The sequence below is a fragment of the Brachycentrus maculatus genome, unplaced genomic scaffold, assembly GCF_059751285.1.
Source record: "Brachycentrus maculatus isolate JH-2025_06_01 unplaced genomic scaffold, ASM5975128v1 h1tg000139l, whole genome shotgun sequence".
Taxonomy (NCBI): domain Eukaryota; kingdom Metazoa; phylum Arthropoda; class Insecta; order Trichoptera; family Brachycentridae; genus Brachycentrus; species Brachycentrus maculatus.
In genome coordinates, this window is record NW_028280892.1 from 1,673,084 (window position 1) to 1,697,850 (window position 24,767).

Sequence of the window (24,767 nt, forward strand, 5' to 3'; positions counted from 1 at the left end):
TATATATATATATATATATATATATATATATATATATATATATATATATATATATATATATATATATATATATATATATATATAAATATATATATATATATTTATATATAAATATATATACATATATATAAATACATATTTAAATATATATATATATATATATATATATATATATATATATATATATATATATATATATATATATATATATATATATATATATATATTATATATATATATATATATATACATATATATAAATACATATTTAAATATATATATATATATATATATATATATATATATATATATACATATATATATATACATATATATATATATATATATATATATATATATATATATATATATATATATATATATATATATATATATATTTATATATATATATATATATATATATATATATATATATATATATATATATATATATATATATATATATATATATATATATATATATATATATATATATATATATATATATATATATATATATATATATATATATATAAATATAAATATATATATATATATATATATATATATATATATATATATATATATATATATATATATATATATGACGTTGTTGAAAGGAGTGAGCGACATGTGCTTTCTATTTCCTTTGTTTTCCATTTAGCCAGACTTAGTCACAACAACGCATGGCCGAGAAGATTTAGTTAAAAAATTAAAATAAATTATAATCACCCACCTAAAAACACAATTTTTCTTCACAATTTTTTCAACTGACTTCAAAATCACTGAGGAATGCGCGGAGTGAATTGAATGGAAGCGAGCACTCCCTTATATACGAGTAAAACAAAGGGAACTTAATTAATTGTGTCGCACGAAGGGGTTAGGTACTTCTAGCATAATTGGATATAGTCCTGTATACACCATGCCACAATAATAATACAGAGAGGGTGCTACATGTATACTTAGAATTATCCACTAAAATTTAATAATGTATGTGTGTCGTTCTTAGTAGCGAGTCGTTCGATAAAGTAACCATTAGTTCAAATGATTACAATGTTAAAAAATATTTACATCGTTTTTTACAGAAAAGAAGACAGTTTTACGTTTATGAACTTTGAAATGAATGTTTATATGTATTTATATATCGACGTCCCCTACGTAAAGTGCTCTAACTACATTTTTGTAAATTTTTAAATATTTGGTATATGTTATCAACTGACCGTCATCTACACATATAAAAAAAGAAAAAAACAACAAAAATATATAAAATAAATTACGCCTAGTTTTCAGGCGTATAAGACACTATCTACATCGAGTTTTCGAAATGAACTGAACTCCTAAAACGCTAACTACTTAATTTTGACAAAGCATAAAGTTTTACAACGAATTAATACATTATTTTATCGTGTTTTATAATGTATAATACCAGTTTATAATTTCAGATAAAACCGTTAATTAATAAAAAAGAATACGTTGAAAAAATCTTTTAATCTCTCTCCTGTGAAGTAACAGATTTGCAGATAGAGTACTTTACGTAGAAGCCGTCGATATATATACATATGCATACATATATATTTATATATATATATATATATATATATATATATATATATACACAACGATTTAATACATAATTTAATCGTGTTTTTTAATGTATAAACTAGTTTCGAATGTCAGATTAAACCGTTAATTAATAAAAAAGAATACGTTGAAAAAATCTTTTAATCTCTCTCCTGTAAAGTAACAGATTTGCAGATAGAGTACTTTGGTTTTAGGGGCGATTGTCCACTACCCAGAATTTGGAAAAATGAAAGCGACTACGACAGTTTAGCGTGATCGAATTTACGCGCAACGTGTTCACGCACCGATCAAGAGCTCCGATCCGAAAAAATATGGATAAAAGCACATGCCAATCCAAGCCAATCGTCGTTTTAAAACGCTAACTGACGTGCCGGACGGTAAGATTCTGTGTAATTCCGGGTAGTGGACAATCGCCCTGCGATGGTGATATTACGAATGCGTGTGAAACTAAACTGGCAGTGCACAACGGAGTCCTGGTTCCAACTCTAATGTACGGAAGTGAAACACGGAGTTGGCAAAAGAAGGATGAAAGTAGACTGAATGCAGTCGAAATGCGATCTCTCAGAATAATGTGCGACAAAACGATGTATGACAGATGTTCGAATAGTGAAATAAGGAAGGATTGCAAAGCTGAGATAAGCATTATCGATAAAATTAAGAAAGGTTTGTTGAGATGGTTTGGACATGCAGAACGAATGAGTGAGGAAAGAACGGTAAAACAAATTTATGAGGCGAATGTCAATGGGAAGAGAATCAGAGGAAGACCGAGAAAAACATGGCACGATCAGGTATGCCAAATACTTGAAAGCGGTCAGGTTAGGAGTCGTAACAATCGGCGAGTATGTATGAAGAGATCCATGAACGTGGAAGAGGCGAAGAACGTTTGCAAAGACAGAGTGGTGTGGCGTTCTATTCTCTCTGCCTACCCCTGCGGGGAAGCAGCGTGATGGTTAGTTAGTTAGTTTAAATGTGTGTGTTTTGTATGGAAATTAAAGTCTAAAGGTGTGCTCACACTGTCGCGTGGCCGAGAGCGTGCGGCGGCGCGGGCGGCGGTCGCGGTTTGCCGCCGGCCGCATCTCCGGCCGCAGAGCGTCCGTCGGCCGCAGTCCCGCTGGTCTCGTCTTCCTCCCCATCCTTGGAATCTGCTCCGACTGAAATGAAACGTAAAAATAAGCTGACGAGACAACAATGCTCGCGACAACGCTCCAGCCCATTCGGGCTTCAGAACTCGTGAGCTTTTAGCCGAACGCTCGATCGCTGTTCTTCCTCGTCCAACCTACTCCAGGTGAGTAGGATGGATGGATCCGCCGCTTATTATTTGTTCCCCAAACTCAAAAGACCTTTGAGAGGAAGAATATTTTAGACACAACATTTTGAGTGTGTCCAAATACTTGTTCACAAAATCTGGATTATCTCCAATTACAGTTGTCCTACAAATTAAACGCCAAATCTATAAATACATAGTCATTATTTTTTGACATCTTATCAAAGATGAAGAAGAATATGGAAGTCTGGGCATTTACGGGGCTGACGACCGTCATAGGCACTTCACACAAGTGATCACTTTACACACGTCTAACTTTCACCCATTCTACCCATTATTGACAACCACACTACTCAAATTCTTTTAAAAAAAATAATATGAAAATAACTCATGAAATTGGAGATAATCCAGATTTTGTGAACAAGTGTTTGGACACACTCAAAATGTTGTAAATAAATTATCCGGTCAAGTTATAAGCTTAAATAATAAAAATTTTAATGATGTTTTCTGGCGTTTCTCATCTGTGTGATTATAATCCAGGATTCGGACCTCACATACTAATAAAAGAGTTTCTGCTCGATTAAAAGCTTCTTTTCATCTCACCAATCGATGTTTCTAGTAAAGTTCTTGTGATTCAAGAACAACGTTTCGAAATTGGTTCATATATATAGAACTTCCAAGAATTTGAGTAGTGTGGTTGTCAATAATGGGTAAAATTGGCAATTGTTACACTTGTGTAAAGTGATCACTTAAACCAGCCTATGACGGTCGTAAGCCCCTTAAATGCCCAGACTTCCATATTCTTCTTCATTTTTGATGAGATGTCAAAACTGGCTTCTTTCGAAACTGGCGTTTCGGGCTCGATTCCCTCCAACTGCAAAGTGAGATGATGAAAAATTTATTTTCAATTGGCCTGGGTATTTGATGAATTAAAAATGATTTAAAAAATATTTATTTTTAATTGGCCTGGGTATTTGCGATGTATTTTTCGCATTTACCTTTCCTATCCTTGCTATCCTACGACGCTTTGCGGGTTATTTCTTTTAAAAAAATACAAAATAACAGATTTTCGACATTAACGGACACCCCCCCCCCCCAATGAGTCGGTTATATCGTGGTTTTACTGTACATGTATATGTGAAGTAATACATTTTATAATTCACATACCGTACGTGTTATAGGTAACTATTATTACACACTGTGATCGAATTTAATAGGTATATAGTTAACCCTCAATTGGTAAACGGCGTCTATGAAATACTTCGGAAACATGAACATATTGTGTATTTAATTCAAATAAAATAATATAATATTTTTTAATGATGCATGTGAAATGATGTTTGTTAGATGTTCGAATAGGAAAGAATGCAAACACATCGGGGTTCTGGTTTCTTAACGTTTTGAAGTGAAGCATGGAGTCGGCAATAGAAGTATGAAAGTAGACTGAATACAGTCGAAATGGGATCTCTTAGACGAATGTGCATTTAAACGATTTATGATTAGATGTTCGAATGGCGAAACAAGAAAACAATGCAAGGCTGAGGTAAGCATTATCGATCAAGTTAAGAAAGGTATGTTGAGATGATTTGGACATGTGGTTAGTGTCGCGGACTCTTAATTCAGAGTTTCTCGGTTCGTATCCACTCTACCACAATTTGATACCTATTCCTAATAATGAGCCGCTTAGGCTCACAGAAATAGTATGAAATTGAAATATTGGTGTAAATAATAAAAACAAAAATATTTCTCATTTAAATAAAAATAAAAATGAATGAGTTTACAAAGAACGGTTAAACAAATTTATGAAGCAATTGTAGTTGGAAAAATACCGAGGAAAACTTGCTATCATCAGGTTTGTCGAATACTTGAAAGCGGTCACCCGCGGTTTACCCGCCACAGGGCAGAAAGTGTTGTTCCTGCATTTGTTGTATTGTTTAATTTTGTTTAAATATCCTTAATAATTTTCAAATGTAGAAAAAACATTCAGGTTTTACCTAAAAAAATCCGTTGCACAGTAAAAAGTTCAATAAGGGGCTTAATATTTATTTTTAAAACATTTCATTATATTTTTAAACTTTAAAAACGATCTCCTGAAAAAAAATGTTTTTTTGATTTATGACGTTATTGAAAGGAGTGAGTGAATTGTCAAAATTGTCCAAAACAAAAAGGATATAAAAAATGAAACAAATCAAAAAGGCGATTTGAATATCGGCGTCTGAGAGACGCCGCTCACCAATTACGTAATTATTTGCGTGCATACCAGCTGAGGGTTAAATCAATATGGTGCGAGAGCAAACAGCTGATAATGACAGCCATACGTCACGCTGACAGCTTGTGACATGACGGCATTGTATTTACGATTGAATAAACATTTCTTTCATACACAACAGTAGTATGTGAGACACGTGTTTGAAAATTAGATTGATTTCGTCCCGAGTTTCGATCAACTATAATGAAAAAAAATTTAAAATTATATTTCCTCAATTATACTGAATCTCTGAAATTTGTGAGTGAAAAACTTATGGTTTCTTGTAAGAAGTTAAATAGTACATGATATTGGTTGACTTTCTTAAACATTTATTTTTCTACACCATTTTGAGAGTGTCCAAATACTTGTTCACAAATCTGAATTATCTCTAATTATAGGAGTTATTTTTAATATTATTTTTTGACATTTCATCAAAGATGAAGAAGAATATGGAAGTCTGGGTATTTTCGGGGGTCGTCAGCCCCGTAAATGCCCAGACTTCCATATTCTTCTTCATCTTTGATGAGATGTCAAAAATAATATGAAAATAACTCCTGTAATTGGAGATAATCCAGATTTTGTGAACAAGTATTTGGAAACACTTAAAATGTTGTACTTTAGTATTGAGTAAGTACCTGTTTTTTTGCTGGGATGTTTTTTCCAGATACAATTTTTTATATTATTTTTATTTATTCAGGAAAAAAAAGTATATTTTAAAAAATAGTTACATTAATAAAAATAGAGCCAATTACACAATTCCACAAATTCTAATTGAGTAGTCCACTTGCAAACCACGTTATGTTAAAAAAATTAAGTTTTTTTAGTTTCGTCCGCCTCCGTAGTGTAATGGTCAGCACGCTCGGCTACCGTTCTGGAGGTCCCGGGTTCGATTCCCAAAGGGGGTAAAATAAATACTAGTGATTTTTTCACTGTCAAATTTATTCAATATTACCCTGGACTGGTACCTGAAGCGGAGGGCTGATCACCTTTCCTTCATGTGTAAACGATCAAGATAACACTGCGTTTATATGACGCAGTGCCCTATGCACCATTGGGGTGCGGATAAGGGTTTTATATTATATATATATATTTTTAGCCAATGGCGGCAGCCTGTGGAATATTAAAGCTTCTACCGATTGGAGCTTTTTTGAGAGATTTTAGAAAGTGAACTGTCGATCGATATAGCGAGTTTTGCAAGAATATTGACTTTTCTATTCTATTTTATTCTTAACTTTATAATTAACGAGTTTCGGCAGATTATATTAAATATGGAGTGTATTAAATATATCGTGGTACGTGAACCAAAATAAAATTTCTTACAGTCAGACAGTGTCTGGTTTAGGTAATCACTTTATTAATTGCGTAGCATACATCTTTCTGCCAGTGATTGATTCATATTTACTCTGATATCGAAACATTACATCACACGGTAATTACTGTAACTAGGTTACTCTTGAAAAAGCTTTGTTGAAAAGTTGAACAGTTTGATTATTATTATAATAGTTTTCAAGAGAAATATTTGTGTTATATTTTTATTTTCAAAAATATTTCTTTTTCATACTATTTTCATGAGCCTAAGCGGCTTGATATTAAATATACGCATCAAGTTGTGGTAGAGTGGTTCGAACCCAGAAACACTGACTCAAGAGTCCACGACACTACCCACGGGACTACAACCCGACACAGTTAGTTTCAGTACTTATAAAATACATAAGAAACACGTGTATAATATATCCGCCGTCCGCCTCCGTGGTGTAACGGTTAACGTGTATAACTACCGTGCTCGAGGTCCCAGGTTCGATTCCCAGGGAGAATAATAACAAATATTTGTGATTTCAAACACTAATATTTATTTAATATTACCCTGGACTGGTGCCTGAAGCGCAAGAGTGATCGCCTTGCCTTCATGTGACGATCAAGATAACACTACTTCAATACGATGCAGTGCCCTATGCACCATTTGGTGCGGATAAGGTTTAGAAGAAAAATGTTGAAACCGAATTTTATGATGTCACAATAGTTGAATATTGTGAACAGATCCAGTTTATGTATATACATACATATATTCTTATAATATATATTAAATATATATTGTTTCTTTTCGACCCTTTTCATACTTTATACATTCAGACATTTCATTATACATTTTAAACCCTTATACATAATACAATTTTTGCCATACCGATTATTTTTATTGATGTCTTATTCTACCCGTATTCCTAGGGACATGCTAATGATTTTTATTAAAATTTATTTTAAACAACCTTATTCTTTAAATATTTAGACATTCTTTCATCAAAAAAATCAATTATTTGAAAATGTTATTGCATTATAATAAAATCGATATGCAAACTAAATTAGAACGGAGATCACCGTAATATGGGGTAAGTGTGAACGATATATCTGGGTGGTGATAAAGCCGTATTATTAGGTTAATGCATAAGTTACGTCGTATTTTTACGTAATCTGTGGCTTTTTTTTTACCAATTGTGCTAACAGTTGTTCTTTATGTTGTTTTTGTATCATATAAAAGAGGGTTTTTCTAACATTTAATTAATCCGAAAGTTTATATTCAAATGGGATAAAAAAGTTGATAGAAAGATGGAAGAAAGTCATTTAAAATGATTGAAAATATGTAAATAACTAAATTAGTAAAGCAGACTGATGGCTGATGACTGATGACGGCATCCCAACATAGATGAAGAAGAATATGGTAGTCTGGGTCCTGTCATAGTAAGAGACAATTAGGAGACCTGTTATAGGCTGGTTAAAATAATTAAAAGTCATGTTTTCAGGCGTCTCCCAGTAGGTAAAATAATTCGGCAAGGTACATTTAAAGAGTCTACCAAATTAAAAGCTTAATCAAACTAACCATAGATATTGCCGTAAACTCGCACATGAAGTGACGTATAAATTATATATGTAGATATGAGTTTGTTTACAAATTACATTGCAAATAAAAATGTGTCCATAGCTAGCGGTTCACAACGGAGTGCTGGCGTACCGACACTAATGTATAGAAGTGAAACATGGAACTGGCAAAGGAAGGATGAAAGCAGAGTGAACGCTGTTGAAATGCGCTCCCTCAGACGAATGAGTGGAAAATCATTGTATGATAGAATTAAAAACGAAGATGTAAGAAAGGAATGTAAGGTTGAACGAGGAATAATTGAAAAGATTAGGAAAAGTTCTTTACGGTGGTATGGACATGTGGAGCGAATGGATAACGAGAGAATGACTAAGAAAATATATGTGGCGAATGCGAGAGGGAATACAGAACGAAGACGACCGAAAAAGACTTGGCACGATCAGATCAATCAGAACCTAAAATCTGGCGGTGTTAAAAAAATAATAATAATAAAAAATGGTGTAAAACATATATGGCTACTAAGTATTGCACCCACCACTTAGTCAAGCTGGAATAAAGAGTTATTATTAAATTATTATTATTATTAAAAGTCTGTGTAATCGGAGGGCATGTATGACTAGATGTATGGATGTGAAGGAGGCGAGGAGTGTATGTCAGGACAGAAAAGTGTGGCGTTCCATCCTCTCTGCCTACCCCTGCAGAGTAACGGCGTGATGGTAGTAGTAGTAGTAAAGTATTTGCCAAAAAAAATTGTTGTCATGAAAAAATACGACGTTATTTATGCATCATTCTAATAGTTTTCTTTCACAATGTAATGACTCGATGGTCGTTGTTCACATTCACCCCCAACAGGCCACCACTCTGCCGCCTGTTCGCAGGTGAGTAGCGGGAAATGAAAAATCGATACGGCGAGACTGTACCTCGACGTCTAAGGCTTACAAGGGATACGTATCTGTCCCATTTCGCACTGGGGTTAGAAGGAATTTCTCCCCTACCTGCTACGAAGGACTTTCATTCGTTAACCGGGTCTCGACCCCTAGCTTTTCGTTTTAAGTGTGGCAGCAATTTATTTATCTTTATTGCAAACCTTGATGTGCAAAAATCTCTATGGCACATAAGGCATATACATTAAATATACATAGGGCACTGCATTATACAAACACAGTGTTATCTTGATCGAAGGAAAGGTGATCAGCCCTCCGCTTCAGGTCCCAGTCCAGAGTGATATTGAATAAATATTAGAGTGAAACACTATCATATTTATATTTATTTAACCTTTCTCAGAATTGAACCCGGGACCTCCAAAACGGTAGATGAGCTTGCTGGCCATTACACTACAGAGGCGGACAAATATACATGATATATACAAATTTATATATATATATATATATATATATATATATATATATATATATATATATATATATATATATATATATATATATATATATATATATATATATATATATATATATATATATATATATATATATATATATATATATATATATATATATATATATATATATATATATATATATATATATATATATATATATATATATATATATATATATATACATATATATATATACATATATATATATATATATATATATATATATATATATATATATATATATATATATATATATATATATATATATATATATATATATATATATATATATATATATATATAAATATATATATATATATATATATATATATATATATATATATATATACATATATATATTATTTACTTAATACTAGATACGCTGTTTCTCTCCAATAAAGAGACAAAGCTTTTGTGCTTGGAGAGGGACTTAACTCATTGTTTATTGTTTCTACTTCTGTATGATATGATAGTTTTTTCCTTCGTATTATTTATTTAAAGAAAAAATTCGATCAACATGTATAAAGGGCTCTTAATTAATTTTTTAGAATTTTAACACCTTCTTTTTTTTATATTTGTAGGAAGATTATTAATATATTTGGTTTTCAAATATTTTAAGTTCCTATCCTATTTTTTTTTTGACATCTCATCAAAGATGAAGAAGAATATGGAAGTCTGGGTATGTACATTAAAAATATTATGAAAAATAACTTCTATAATTGGAGATAATCCAAATTTTCTAACAAGTATTTGGACATTCAAAATGTTGTATATTTAGTTCTGTTAAAATTGTTTGGTATTGCATTAAGCTTTTGTATAATCGCTAAGCTTTATATACGGTTTACAACATTTTGAGTGTGTCCAAATACTTGTTCACAAAATCTGGATTATGTCCAATTACAGGAGTTATTTTCATATTATTTTTTGACATCTCATCAAAGATGAAGAAGAATATAGGAGTCTGGGCATTTACGGGGCTTACGACCGTCATAGGCTGGTTTAAGTGATCACTTTACACACGTGTAACATTCACCAATTCTACCCATTATTGACAACCACACTACTCAAATTCTTGGAAGTTCTATATATATGAACCAATTTAGAAACCTTGTTCATGAATCACTAGAACTTCACTAGAGACATCTATTGGTGAGATGTAAAGAAGCTTTTTATTAAGCAGAAACTCTTATATTAGTATGTGAGATCCGAATCCTGGATTATAATCACACACATGAGAAACGCCAGAAAATACCATTTTCATTTTTATTATTAAGCTTATAATTTGACCAGATAATTTATTTACAACATTTTGAGTGTGTCCAAATACTTGTTCACAAAATCTGGATTATCTCCAATTACAGGAGTTATTTTCATATTATTTTTTGACATCTCATCAAAGATGAAGAAGAATATAGGAGTCTGGGCATTTACGGGGCTTACGACCGTCATAGGCTGGTTTAAGTGATCACTTTACACACGTGTAACATTCACCAATTCTACCCATTATTGACAACCACACTACTCAAATTCTTGGAAGTTCTATATATATGAACCAATTTAGAAACCTTGTTCATGAATCACTAGAACTTCACTAGAGACATCTATTGGTGAGATGTAAAGAAGCTTTTTATTAAGCAGAAACTCTTATATTAGTATGTGAGATCCGAATCCTGGATTATAATCACACACATGAGAAACGCCAGAAAATACCATTTTCATTTTTATTATTAAGCTTATAATTTGACCAGATAATTTATTTACAACATTTTGAGTGTGTCCAAATACTTGTTCACAAAATCTGGATTATCTCCAATTACAGGAGTTATTTTCATATTATTTTTTGACATCTCATCAAAGATGAAGAAGAATATAGGAGTCTGGGCATTTACGGGGCTTACGACCGTCATAGGCTGGTTTAAGTGATCACTTTACACACGTGTAACATTCACCAATTCTACCCATTATTGACAACCACACTACTCAAATTCTTGGAAGTTCTATATATATGAACCAATTTAGAAACCTTGTTCATGAATCACTAGAACTTCACTAGAGACATCTATTGGTGAGATGTAAAGAAGCTTTTTATTAAGCAGAAACTCTTATATTAGTATGTGAGATCCGAATCCTGGATTATATTGGTTGTCAATAATGGGTAGAATTGGTGAATGTTACACGTGTGTAAAGTGATCACTTAAACCAGCCTATGACGGTCGTAAGCCCCGTAAATGCCCAGACTCCTATATTCTTCTTCATCTTTGATGAGATGTCAAAAAATAATATTTATATACGGTGTTTGAAAATGGTGCGGAATGCATCGAAATACGTGTCACAATATATTTTGAGAAATAGTGGTACTTACCAAGTAAAACTTATATTAAAAATGGATGACTACCACAATGTGAATGCTGAATAAATAAATAAAATTTACAATTATTGTTTGAGTGTTAGTCATTAGTTTGATTGAGTCGTGTGATGATAATATATACGAATGGCCCTAGATACGATATTTTTCTATCAACCCAACTACATTATCCAATCATAAATATATATATTTTTTTAATTCTTTTATTAGAATTTATAAATACTGGGGTTTTTTATTATTAATTTTTGTTATTTCTCAGCATAGATAAAGAAGAATATGGAAGTCTGGGCATATAAGGGACTTACGACCCTCATAGGTTAGTTTAAGTGATCACTTTACACACGTGTAACTTTCTCCAATTCTACCCATGACAACCACACTACTTCAATTCATGGAACTTCTAAATAAATTGTTAAATTCAAAACATAGTGCTTGAATTCACAAAAATTTCACTAGAGACACCTACGGTGAGATGAAAGAAGCTTTTGACAGAGCTTAATTGGCAACATATAAATTTATCGTGAAATATAAAAATTAAATTGTCTCGGTCTATTAAACTGAGCTTTTTGAAGGCAATTTAACACGGTACCCTTGTTTCGTACATTCAATGGTGATCTTTATACAAGCCTATACAGGTTGAATGCCAAGGGTGGTTCGAATAAAGCAGGTAGCCGAGAACAATGCTTGGGGCATTATATTTGTATATAAGGGTGATTTTCAGCAGTCGTCTCGGAGATAAAAGGCGGTAGGGGTGAGATCTCGCGAGGGGGTGATGGAGAATTAACGAGCTAGGTTTTCAGACATGCTAATTGGAAAAATAAGGGTTGATTGTTCTAGAACAATTTCCATACTTTATAAGACAAAAACAATTATCTCAAGGTTGTCGTCTGTATAAAATGCATAACTAGAAAGAATCAAATGAACAATATAAAACACAACGCAATCCATTTTTTTGACCACTTTTATTTTTATGATTTATATTTGAAGCAATAACTTTGTGACTTTCTATTTTATAATTAAAATGTAACTTTGTTTTAAAATCACTATAAATATTTTATTATAACTTTATTATAATGTATAATTTAATAATAAATATAAAATTACAATGTTAGTGCTTAAAATATAAATTATACTCTCCTTATCATTCATTGTTCACTTTTTAGTACAAAAAGTGAGCGATGAATGATAAGAAGAGTTACTTCCAAATGCGTCCAAATTGGACACACTCAAAATGTTGTTAGCATTTTACTATACCTACTTATTTGTATTCTTTAGTCTTTGCTCGTCTTTAGAGGCGCCTTCGCTTTAATTTTCAGTGCGTCAGAAGTGATATTAATTATTCATCAGCTTTTTCTCGGCACATTATCAAGTTTTCAGATGAAAAGTTCAGAACGCTGGTTCTTATCGAGAGAAAGGGAGGAATTACAGGACTCTAGGAACTTTGGGCAGATTTGGGGAGAGAGGAAGGATGTGGTGAGGGTAAACTATTTGAAACTTTTCTCATTTCAAGACAGGGTTGCCGAAACCATGTACATATTCAAGTCTTCATCAAAAAGTCATATTTCCAATATTGCACATAAAAATCCTTTAAATGCAAATCTGTTCTGTTGGCTGTATTCTATCGAAATTTTAATTAAAGTTGCGACAAAACGTGACCAATCCTATGTTAAATCATTTTTAATTAATGTTTTACCTAGCAATTTTCAAACAACGTAACGGTGTTTGAAAATGATACGGAATGCATCAAAACACGTGTCACAGTAGATTTTAAGAAATAGTGGTATTTACGAAGTAAAACATTAATTGAAAATAGATAGATTTTGCCACAAAGTGACTGCCGAATCAGTTAATGAAACTATGTTAAACCAATATGAAATCATTAAATTGCACCAAAACGTAACAATTTTACAAGCTAGAATACCTGATTACTTAAAATCATTTTTAATGGAAATGTAACGTTTTGGTGAGGACCTCCACATAAAGTATAACGGATTTTTTACATGGGAATTGCATTTATTATTTACCTTGCTTATTATGTACAAGGTTTGTAAATCAAAACGTGGATTTTTATTTATTCTAGCTAAAAGCATATTTTATTTTCATCTGTGTTGGGAACAGGAAGGATAAACTAGAGTGGGCCAATCAGGAACATCTCATCGTTCTGATTGCTGGGAGGAAACCACGTAAAACTCTTTAGGAGAATCCGGACTTTTGGCAGTCGTCAACATACATATATTTCAGATCCTTATATGCACTTAATGGTATATAGGGCACTGCATCGTGTGAAATCAGTGTTATCTTGAAAAGCTTTCCAAGGTATGGAAAAAGTTTAACAGTGAAAAATCACTGTTACCTAGAACGTCAAATCACTCTATCTTTGCAAATAATAAATAAATAAAACGCAAAATAGAAAGTCGACGAAGTAGGGCCAGAAGAGAGATCTCCTGGCTCCGGAATATACGAGATTGGAAGGGGATCAGGACCGTCGAGGCGCTGTTTAGAGCTGGCCAAGACAAGGACAATTACTCTCAAGTGGTAGTCGACGTCAGGGGGACCTGACATGACAAGCACAGAAGAAGAAGAGGAAGTTTCACAATGAATGCAGAATCCAAACTGCGTATACAGAAATATTACAGAAGAAATAGATTTACAACATTTTGAGTGTGTCCAAATACTTGTTCACAAAATCAATATTTTGTGAGTATTTGGACTCACTCATAATAAAAATGAGAATGATATTTTCTGGCGTTTCTCATGTGTGTGATTACAATCCAGGATTCGAACCTCACATACTGATAAAAGAGTTTCTGCTCTATAAAAAGCTTCTTTTCATCTCACCAATAGATGTCTCTAGTGAAGTTCTAGTGATTCAAGAATAATGTTTCAATATTGGTTCATATTTATAGAACATCCAAAATTTTGAGTAGTGTGGTTGTCAATAATGGGTAGAATTGGTGAATGTTACACGTGTGTTAAGTGATCACTTAAACCAGCCTATGACGGTCGTCAGCCCCGTAAATGCCTAGAATTCCATATTCTTCTTCATCTTTGATGAGATGTCAAAAAAAATATGAAGAAATATATTTTAGAATGTGAATAGATGTTTGAATGATACAAGGATAGAATGCAAGGCTGACATTGCATTATCGATAAAACTCCTGACATGATTATTATTTTGAGTTTTGGCAGCCCTGATGATGAAAATTCCGGAAATAGGCATAACTTTTAGTATCGCCTTTTAGTCGCAGAATTGTATTATGTACATATGGGAAATGTGTCACAAGGCACAATCAAGTTTATTGGGGTCGATATATAAACGACATGACCTAAATTTAATGTGGTTATAAGCATAATAGGGTTCCATCGGTCGTAACATATGTCATATAAAATATAAATACAAATTGTATTCACAACATTTTGAGTGTCTCCAAATATTTGTTGACAAACTTGTTTGTTTCTGGGTTTTCTCTGCTTTTTGGAGTTATTTTAGATTTTGATATCTCAATATAGATGTAGAATATGGAAGTCTAGGTATTTACAGGGCGTATAACTTGTCATAGGCTGGTTAACCCTTTCAGGACAACTGGTTACTGCTGCTAACCACAAATTTAAAATAAATTATCTAAGTGCCTACAGGTTTCTAGCTAAAACCATAGTGCTATATGTGTTGCCTTTGTAACAGAAATAGTACTTGTATAGATTTCATGTTGGTATCATTGTCTTATTTCAGACTATTTATTGTAGCGATGTGCACATGTCGGGATATTTATAGGTTATCTGTATCTTAGTTTATCAATTTTGTGAGGTTATTGAACGAAATAAACAAAATGACACGTGAGTTATAGTCATAATAATACTAAAAATAAGTAGTGTTATACATTACCTCATATTTTCAAGAGTAAATGCTTTTATTTATACTTTATAAAATATGATCTTTTTTGCTAGCCACCAGGCACACAATGTGTATTTTTTTTTGAGGGATACATATTGTATCAATCTGTGTGCACAATTTTCAGTAAATTTTCAGTTGCTGTAAACACTTATTTTCAAATAATTTATAGAAATAAAAATGTGTTCTGTAAAATATTTTTAATTCTGTCCTCAAAGGGCTAAGTGATCTCTTTTCACACGTGCAATAAACCCTGATTGACAATCACACTACAATTTTTTTTGGAACTCCTACACGTGTGTATCATAAATCTCACGATGCTTTATTTGTTTTATAAGTTCTCTGTGGTTGATTCGAAAGAAAATACGCAGGGATCTTTTATTTAGATGTATGCAAGATCTTAATCAGATTTTTAACATGTTGGGAAACGCCTCAAAGCATGATTTAATTTTTTTTATTCGGCTCAAAATTTTACCACATTATTTTTATTAACAACATTTTTAGGTGTGTCCAAATCTTTGTTCATAAATATGGGATTCTCCACTCGAAGTGGGATATGAATGTCTGTTTACAGGGCTTATCTATCATAAGCTGGTTAAGTGATCACTTTACACACGTCAATATTCACCATTCTACCCATGATTGACAACCACACTTCTCAATTTTTTGAACTCCTACATATGTATATCACAAATCTCATGGTGCTTTTTTCGTAAGTTCACTAGAGCCACCTATGGTTGGTTTGAAATCAAATTAAGCAGAGATCTATTATTTAGATGTATGCAAGATATTAATTAGATTATTTAACATATTGAGAGACGTCTGAAAACATGATAAAAAAAATTATTGTAGCTTAAAATTCGACAAATTATTTAATTTCACTACATTTTTGGTGTGCACATCTTTCAATGATTAAAGAAAACACTTCGTTTTTTACCACGTGAGTTTTATTATAGACTACATGTTTCAGAAGTTAAACTTCCATCATTCAGGTCTGTATAGTAACTAAAATATAAAATATAAATTTAATATATATTTAGTTATTATACAGACCTGAACGATGGAAGTTTAACTTCTGAAACATGTAGTCTATAATAAAACCAAGTGGTAAAAAACGAAGTGTTTTCTTTAATCATTGTAACATGTCTTACCACAAAGTTAATGCCGAAACAATAAATAAAAGTGCACATCATTGTTTAAAAATATGGGCTTCTTCTTTTTTTTAAATGGAATATGGAAGTCTGGGTATTTACAGGGCTTACCTTTCATAGATTAAGTAATCACGTGCAATTTTCACCATTCTACACATGATTGACAACCACACTACTCAAATTTTTCACACTACTCAAAAACTCCTACATAAATCATTAATCTCATAACGCTTTACATTTGAGTTCACAAAAGCCATCGCATATGTATATATTCACAATATAAGATATTTTGGATCAAAAAGCTTTTTTTTAACAGAGACTCTTTTCTTAATATACCTGAGTTCTAATCCACATAAAATTAATGTAATTTTTTTTTCTTCATTTTAAATTCTTTTGCATTTCACAATATATTTCACAAGTACCTACATAAAATATATATAATATTAATATGAAAAAAAGATCCCACAAAGGCATGGCCTGTGTATGGGTATACATTTTATTTTAGGTATTATAAAAAGGCACTGGCAAGAATACAAATAGATGTCCTTGTTTAATTTTTAATTCAATTCATAAAAAAGCTTCGTATTAAACCCAAACATATTTTATTTATTGTTTCGGCATTAATTTTGTGGTAAGACATGTTACAATGATTAAAGAAAACACTTGTTTTTTACCACTTGAGTTTTATTAAAGACTACATGTTTCAGAAGTTAAACTTCCATCATTCAGGTCTGTATAGTAACTAAAATATAAAATTGTTCTATAAATACAGAGAGGGGAAAGTAAGGGGAAGGGGTTAGTCAAGGGACGGAGTTTGAAAACAAAGGAAAAATGGAAAGCAAAGGTGAAGAATTTTGAAACAATATATTATTTAATAAATTACTATAAGAATTTAGGTTTTTTTGGATTTCTAAATTTTCAAGATAATTTATAATTTGGCTTTTATACCCAAACATAGCTTTAAAGCATACGCCTCTGTGTGCTTAAGACAGACGCAGATTAGAGTGTGTCTATTAAATATATGTATTTATTAGGGTAATGTCCGTTTTCGAGTTTAAACATTTTAAATTTTAATTTTACGATCGGCATCTGTTTTGTTAGGTATATATTAGGATTTTATGTAAGATATTATCAAAATGTTTGTGTTTATTTGCGTATTTGAGAATATTTAATAAACATCGCTTCTCAAATCAGTAAAAACATCATAAATACAAGTCTTTTCATAAGTGTGTCTCTCGGCTGGCGTATGGCTGGTATCTTTGGCCAACGAAACTGACATTCCGTAAACATTGATGCTATTTTCACTTTTGATTCATTTCTCAATATATTTATATTAAAAATACTCTGTGTTTCTGGGCATAGAACATCGAAAAAATAAGGAAATCATTAAAATAACATCAAATTTATAATTAAAATCTAACTTTGTTCAAAAATCGCTACAAATATTTAATTATAACATAGTTATAATGTCTACCGGTTTCGAAGCTAGCCGCTTCTTTATCAAGACTGATTAATACTAAAACACTATGTGATAAAACCCTTATCCGCACCCCAATGGTGCATAGGGCACTGCTTCGTATAAACGCAGTGTTATCTTGATGGTTTACACATGAAGGAAAGGTGATCAGCCCTCCGCTTCAGGTACCAGTCCAGGGTAATATTGAATAAATATGACAGTGAAAAAATCACTTATATTTATTTTACCCCCCTTGGGAATCGAACCCGGGACCTCCAGAACGGTAGCCGAGCGTGCTGACCATTACACTACGGAGGCGGACACTATCTACTAAACAATATCCGAAATATTTTGACTAACTAACTAACTAACTAACCATCACGCTACTTTCCCGCAGGGGTAGGCAGAGATAATAGAACGCCACACCATTCTGTATTTGCGAACATTCTTCTCCTCTTCCACGTTCATGCAATCTCCTCATACATACCCGCCGATTTTTACGACTCCTAACCTTACCGCTTTCAAGTATTTGGCATACCTGATCGTGCCATGTTTTGACGGTTAGGGAAATAAGCTTAGGTAGATCTCAAGTCGCTTTATTTTTTTGTGTATATGTTTCCAATCACTCATCATCCCTGATCCCTTTTCACTGTGACTGTCAATCAACAAAAAAAAATTATAAAGATATAAAGCATTATCGATAAAGTTGGTAAATACTACTTTACGTTAAAGTTACGATAAAGTTGGTAACGTTAAAGTTACGATAAAGTTGGTAAATACCACCTTACGTTTACGTGGTAAATACCACTTTACGTTACGTCTTTAATTTTGAAACGTGTTTCGATGCATTCTGCATCATTTTCAAACACTTTACAGTTTTCACCAAGTAAAACTTAAATTAAAAATAGAAACATATTACTACAACAAAGTGACTCCCGAATCAAAAAATTAAATTATTATCGATAGAATTAAGAAAGGTGTGTTGACATTGTTTGAGCACGTGAATCAAATGAGTGAAGAATGAACAGTAAAACAAATTTATGAGGTGAATATGGCTAGTAAAAGAAGCAGAGGAAGACCGAGGAAAACATGTAATAATCAAGTATTTTAAATACTTGAGTATTGTCAGGTCAGAAGTCAAAATAATCCGCATATACATGCAAATATACATTTGAGGAGATGCATGAATATGGATGAGGCGAAGGTTGTTTGCAAAGTCAGTTTGGTATGGCATTCTATTCTCTCTTCCTACCCTTGCGGGGAAGCGGCGTGATGGTTGGTCAGTAAGTTAACTTAAATGAAAAATAAATATTTTTGTTTCGAATATTTTACAAACCCTGTTTTTAAGCATTCTTAATGAACTATTTGCATATATACTATAAATACACAAATCCGAAAATACAGCTGTCAACAGTAGTATGCTGTGACACTTCGAATGCTTGTTTAACCCCTTGAGATCTACATGAGCTAAAAATAATGAAAAAAATAAAATAAAAAAATTATGAAATAAAAAAAAACATTGATATTTTGACTTTTCGGGATGATTACCGAAAAAATCATAATTGAAAGGAATTTAAATAAAAAAGACAAGTTATTCATAATTGAAAGACAAGTTTAATACATACATTATTTTTTTTATCTATTTTTGAGTTTTTTTTTATCCTTATGGAACACATATGATGCATAAGGTATCGCATTTTACTGATAATTACACAATGCCAAGGTGATCAATCCTGCGTTCAAATTTATTGGTTATGTATGTATCAGGTAAATGTAGTAGGAAATAGAAGCAGGGAAAGACCGACGAAAACTTGGCATGATTAAACGCACTGTTATCTTGATCTTTAACATATGAAGGAAAGGTGAGCAGCCCTCCGCTTCAGGTACCAGTCCAGGGTAACAATGAATAAATATTAGAGTGAAAAAAATCACTTATATTTATTTGACCCCCCCCCTGGGAATCAAACCCGAGACCCCCAGAACAGAAGCCGAGCTTGCTGACTATTACACTACGGAGGCAGATAAATGTGGTTATATACAATTTTTTTAATGTGGTAATATACAATTGTTTAATTTTTAAAATAGTCATCATGATATTCCACAAATTTAATGCCGAATTAATAAGTAATATTTTTTTTATATATTTATAAATGTAGATTCAAAGGGTTAATAGTGTCATGTTTTGACGTTTGACATTTTGCTTACATTTGCATAATATACAATTACACATATCAATTTCCAAGTGGTATTTAATAACTTAAAACGTACTACGCATAACTCATTCACATCGTTGGATTTATGATATGTAATATAATATACATACATATATATTTGTATGACTGAATTAAATCATTGCATGACAGAATTAAAAACGAAGATATAAGAAAGGAATGTATGGCAGAACTAGGGATAATTCTAAAGATTAGGAAGACTTCTTTACGGTGGTATGGACATGCGGAGCGAATGGATAGCGAGAGAATGACTTAGAAAATATATGTGGCGAATGTGAGCGGGAAAACAGAACGAGGACGACTGAAAAAGAGTTGGCACGATCAGATCAATCAAAACCTAAAATCTGGTGGTGTCAAAAGTCTGCGTAATCGGAGGGCATGTATGACTAGATGTATAGATGTGAAGGAGGCAAGGAGTATATGTCAGGACAGAAGAGTGTGGCGTTCCATCCTTTCTGCCTACCTCTGTGGGGTAACGGCGTAGTAGTAGTAGGTAGTAGTAGAAGTAGCAGTAATATACACGTATGTTTGTATAACAAATACAAAAAAACAAATACCAATCTATTTTTCTATCTTTATAAATATTAATGTAGATTTTTAATAAAGTTTTACTTGGTAAATACCAGTTTTTATACAAATCTAATGTGACATGTGTTTCGATACATTACGGATCATTTTCAAACACCAAGTTTATGAAATAGTGGTATTTGCCAAGTTAAGTTTTGATTCAAAATGGATAGATTTTACTACTAAATGCCGAATCAATTAATAAAAAGATGTAAATATTCGTTTCTTCATATTCTAAAATCACCTTAAGTAATTCAGTTTTTATTGTATACAACTGTGACAGATGTCTTTACTTGAAACAGATAAAATTCTGCTTCATAAATCTTGATGTCAGCGCCATCTCTTCAACGTGACATCAACACACGCATAGGTAAACACGCATAGTTCATGGTGGACGGCGTACTTCTTGACAGCTGCCGTCGTTTAGCATTTTTTAATATTTTTCAACTTACGTTATTCAAAGCATTTGTACACTTCTGATGGAATAAAGTGTAAGAATAAGATAATGATATGTAAATATAAAAATAAGAGCGTCAATCATGGGTAGAATGGTGAATGTAACACGTGTACATATAAACTGATTACTCAAACCAGTCTATGACGGGTCAAAAGCCCTGTAAACACCCAGAAATTCGTATTGTTCTTCATCTTCATCACTTCAATATATCGTTTCGAACATTTTTAATTTGTTGCCGACGGAGGTTAGAGGTCAAAATAAAATATGAAACAAAGGTAACATAAAGGAATGGGTGAATGATCAAGAGTTAATTTTATGAAAATTGTAAAATAGTTTTTATTTTATAATTTTTTTATCTCTCTCTTTTGTGTGTATATTAGGTTAATAGACACGTAAGGTGGCTTGGTGGGTCTCTGCGAAGAAAAAAATATTTTAAATATATTAAATAATTGTTCTATGAAATAAATGTATACAATTGAATTTTTTTTTTTTCAAAAATTTAAAAATTAAAATCTTTTAATTTATATTTGAAGCACTAAGTCTGTGATTTTCCATTTTAAAATTAAAATGTAACTTTGTTTCAAAATATGCTTAGTATTACTCAGTCTTGATAAAGAAGCGGTTAGCTGCAAAACCGGTAGATATTATAATTAAGTTGTAATAAAATATTTATAGTGATTTTAAAACAAAGTTACATTTTACTTATTTATAACCCTTTTGTTCGCCTCCGTAGTGTAATGGTCAGCACGCTTGGGTACCGTTCTGGAGGTCCCGGGTTCGATTCCCTGGGGGGGTCAAATAAATATAAGTGATTTTTACACTGTAATATTTATTCAATATTACCCTGGACTGGTACCTGAAGCGGAGGGCTGATCACCTTTCCTTCATGTGTAAACGATTGAGATAACACTGCGTTTATATGAAGCAGTGCCCTATGCACCATTGGGGTGCGGATAAGGGTTTTATTATTATTATTATTATTATTATAACCCTTATCCGCACCTAATGGTGCATAGGGCACTGCATCAAATTAACGCAGTGTTATCTTGATCATTACTTACATGAAGGCAAGGTGATCACTCTTGCACTTCAGTCCAGGGTAATATTAAATAAATATCCTGTCCGCCTCCGTGGTGTAATGGTCAGCCTGTTTAGCTACCGTGCTGGAGGCCCCGGGTTCGATTCCCAGGAGGGGTGAAAATAAATATTAGTGATTTAAGCTACATTTTAATTATGGTAATTATTAAAATCTTAGTTGAGATGTCAAAATAAAATCAGAGAGCAGTAATATCATCATACCATAAATTATCTTCACTTAGTAAACGTAGGAATATATCAGATTTATGTTTTTTGTATAAAGTTATAAATAATATGACTGAGAGCCCCTATCTTCTTGCGCAGATACCTTTTCACTGTCCAATTAGAATCAATAGGCATAGTCATACCTTTTATAATCCAGCACCAACAAAGAACTATTCAAAAAATTCCTTTATTTATCGAAGTTGTGGGAAATTTAATGAATGTTGTACCCACCTTGATATGTTCTACTCCAATCTTTCAAAATTTAAAGCTAAATTGTTCGAAATCTTATAAACCTAAAAAAGTAATTCTATTCCCTATCCTTTCCTTTTCTTCTTTTCCTATCACTGCCATCTCCTTTTCTCTTTATCCCATCCTTGTCTCATGTCTCTTCCTTTATATTGACCTCTCTTATGTATAGTAGTGAAAAACTATAATTGGTACTCATGATTTTATTTTTTGTATTCTGTATGTATCATATATTGTAACTGTTGTTCTTCCTTCCAATAAAATAAAATAAAATAAATAAATACCTACGAGCGTTTTTCAAAGCATTTTGTACACCGATGTTATGAAGTGTAAATATAACACTCCCACTGATAAACATGTAAATGATTCGATTCCGAAAGATATCATCAATTACGAATATCTCCACTTGACATGGGCTAATTTGTTATTTAAACGCTACACTCCTCTCTTCAGGGTTTGCGTAAACGTTGATAAATATTATTTTGATAATCTGGTGAAATATTAATACAATATATGATGAAATACTTTGTATAATATCGGCTGCTTAGTATCAAATAGACGTGGATCGTTCGCGGACGACCGGGTTTTAATGATTCGTTCAGAAGAACTGGTTAAGTGATCGGGTTTCACCCACATTCGGATTTATATTGAGAAACAATTTGCATATTAGAAAGATGATATTCATATACAGGTATATAATAAGATATTTATATTTTAAAAGAAAAACACTTGTTTTTACCGCTGGAGTTCATTTTATTATAACGACTAGTTTCGGAAACTATGCTTCCATCTTCAGGTCTTTTAAATATTATATGAAGATGGAAGCATAGTTTTCAAAACTAGTCGTTATGATAAAATAAAGTAAGTGGTAAAAAACAAGTGTTTTTCTTTTACGATTTCATCATGTCTTACCACAAAGTGAATGCCCAAACAATAAATAAAATACATGTATATCTTTAAATTCACTCAATTTTATTTGTATTTTACTGTTATTATAAAGTATTTTTGTCAAATAATATTACTTATATTCGATGCAGTGCTCTATAACCATAAGAAATCGGTTAAAAGAAATATATTTTTTTAAATAAGTTACATGTGTATTAAGTTCTCATTTATACAGGGCTGTTTCGGAATGTTCGGTTCGTTTTCTATTGTTGTAGTGCATTTGAAAGAAGAATTTAAAAATACACCAATCAAAGTATTTCCATTGTACTATTTTTTGACATCAATTTCAATGCATTTTGTGAGATATATATTTACCATACGATTCTAAGTAAATTAGAATATTGGTCTTCAGATAAATAAATTATTTAACATACATATTTTTAACAATCAAAACATTACGATGGAAAGACTTAATAAAGAAATATAAATAAGAGAATGAACCGTAGAGGTATATCAATATAATCAGAAATTCAACGATTTTACAGCTTTTTAAAGCTTTTGTTTCTAGTATGTAATATCAAATGTGTGGAGATGATCTACATAAGAAATAACGATAGCGTAATATCTGACGGTCACACATACAAAGATTTTTCTACACATTCGTCTAAAGGATCGCATTTTCATTGCCAGTTAAAAAAAATACTATCACCATAGCTTACTAAGCTGTATAAATTCATCAGTCGTGTTCTGGTATTGGCGGGCACCACCTTTGATCATTTGAAAGGAAAAAATTACTCATCTTCAATGGACCGCAAATAAATCCAAGGACGGAATCTTGGATCACGTATCTAGCTGTC

General features: G+C 31.9%; 1 protein-coding gene across 1 annotated transcript in view; it reads right to left on the reverse strand.

Moving 5' to 3' along the window:
• Positions 1–24,767, reverse strand: part of LOC148309123 (uncharacterized) — a 57,512-nt gene that overhangs the window by 9,195 nt on the left and 23,550 nt on the right. The window contains exon 2 of the mRNA XM_088260591.1: positions 2,594–2,732. Within this exon, the coding sequence (XP_088116717.1) occupies positions 2,594–2,732 (139 nt within the window). The remainder of the gene's footprint in view (positions 1–2,593; positions 2,733–24,767) is intronic.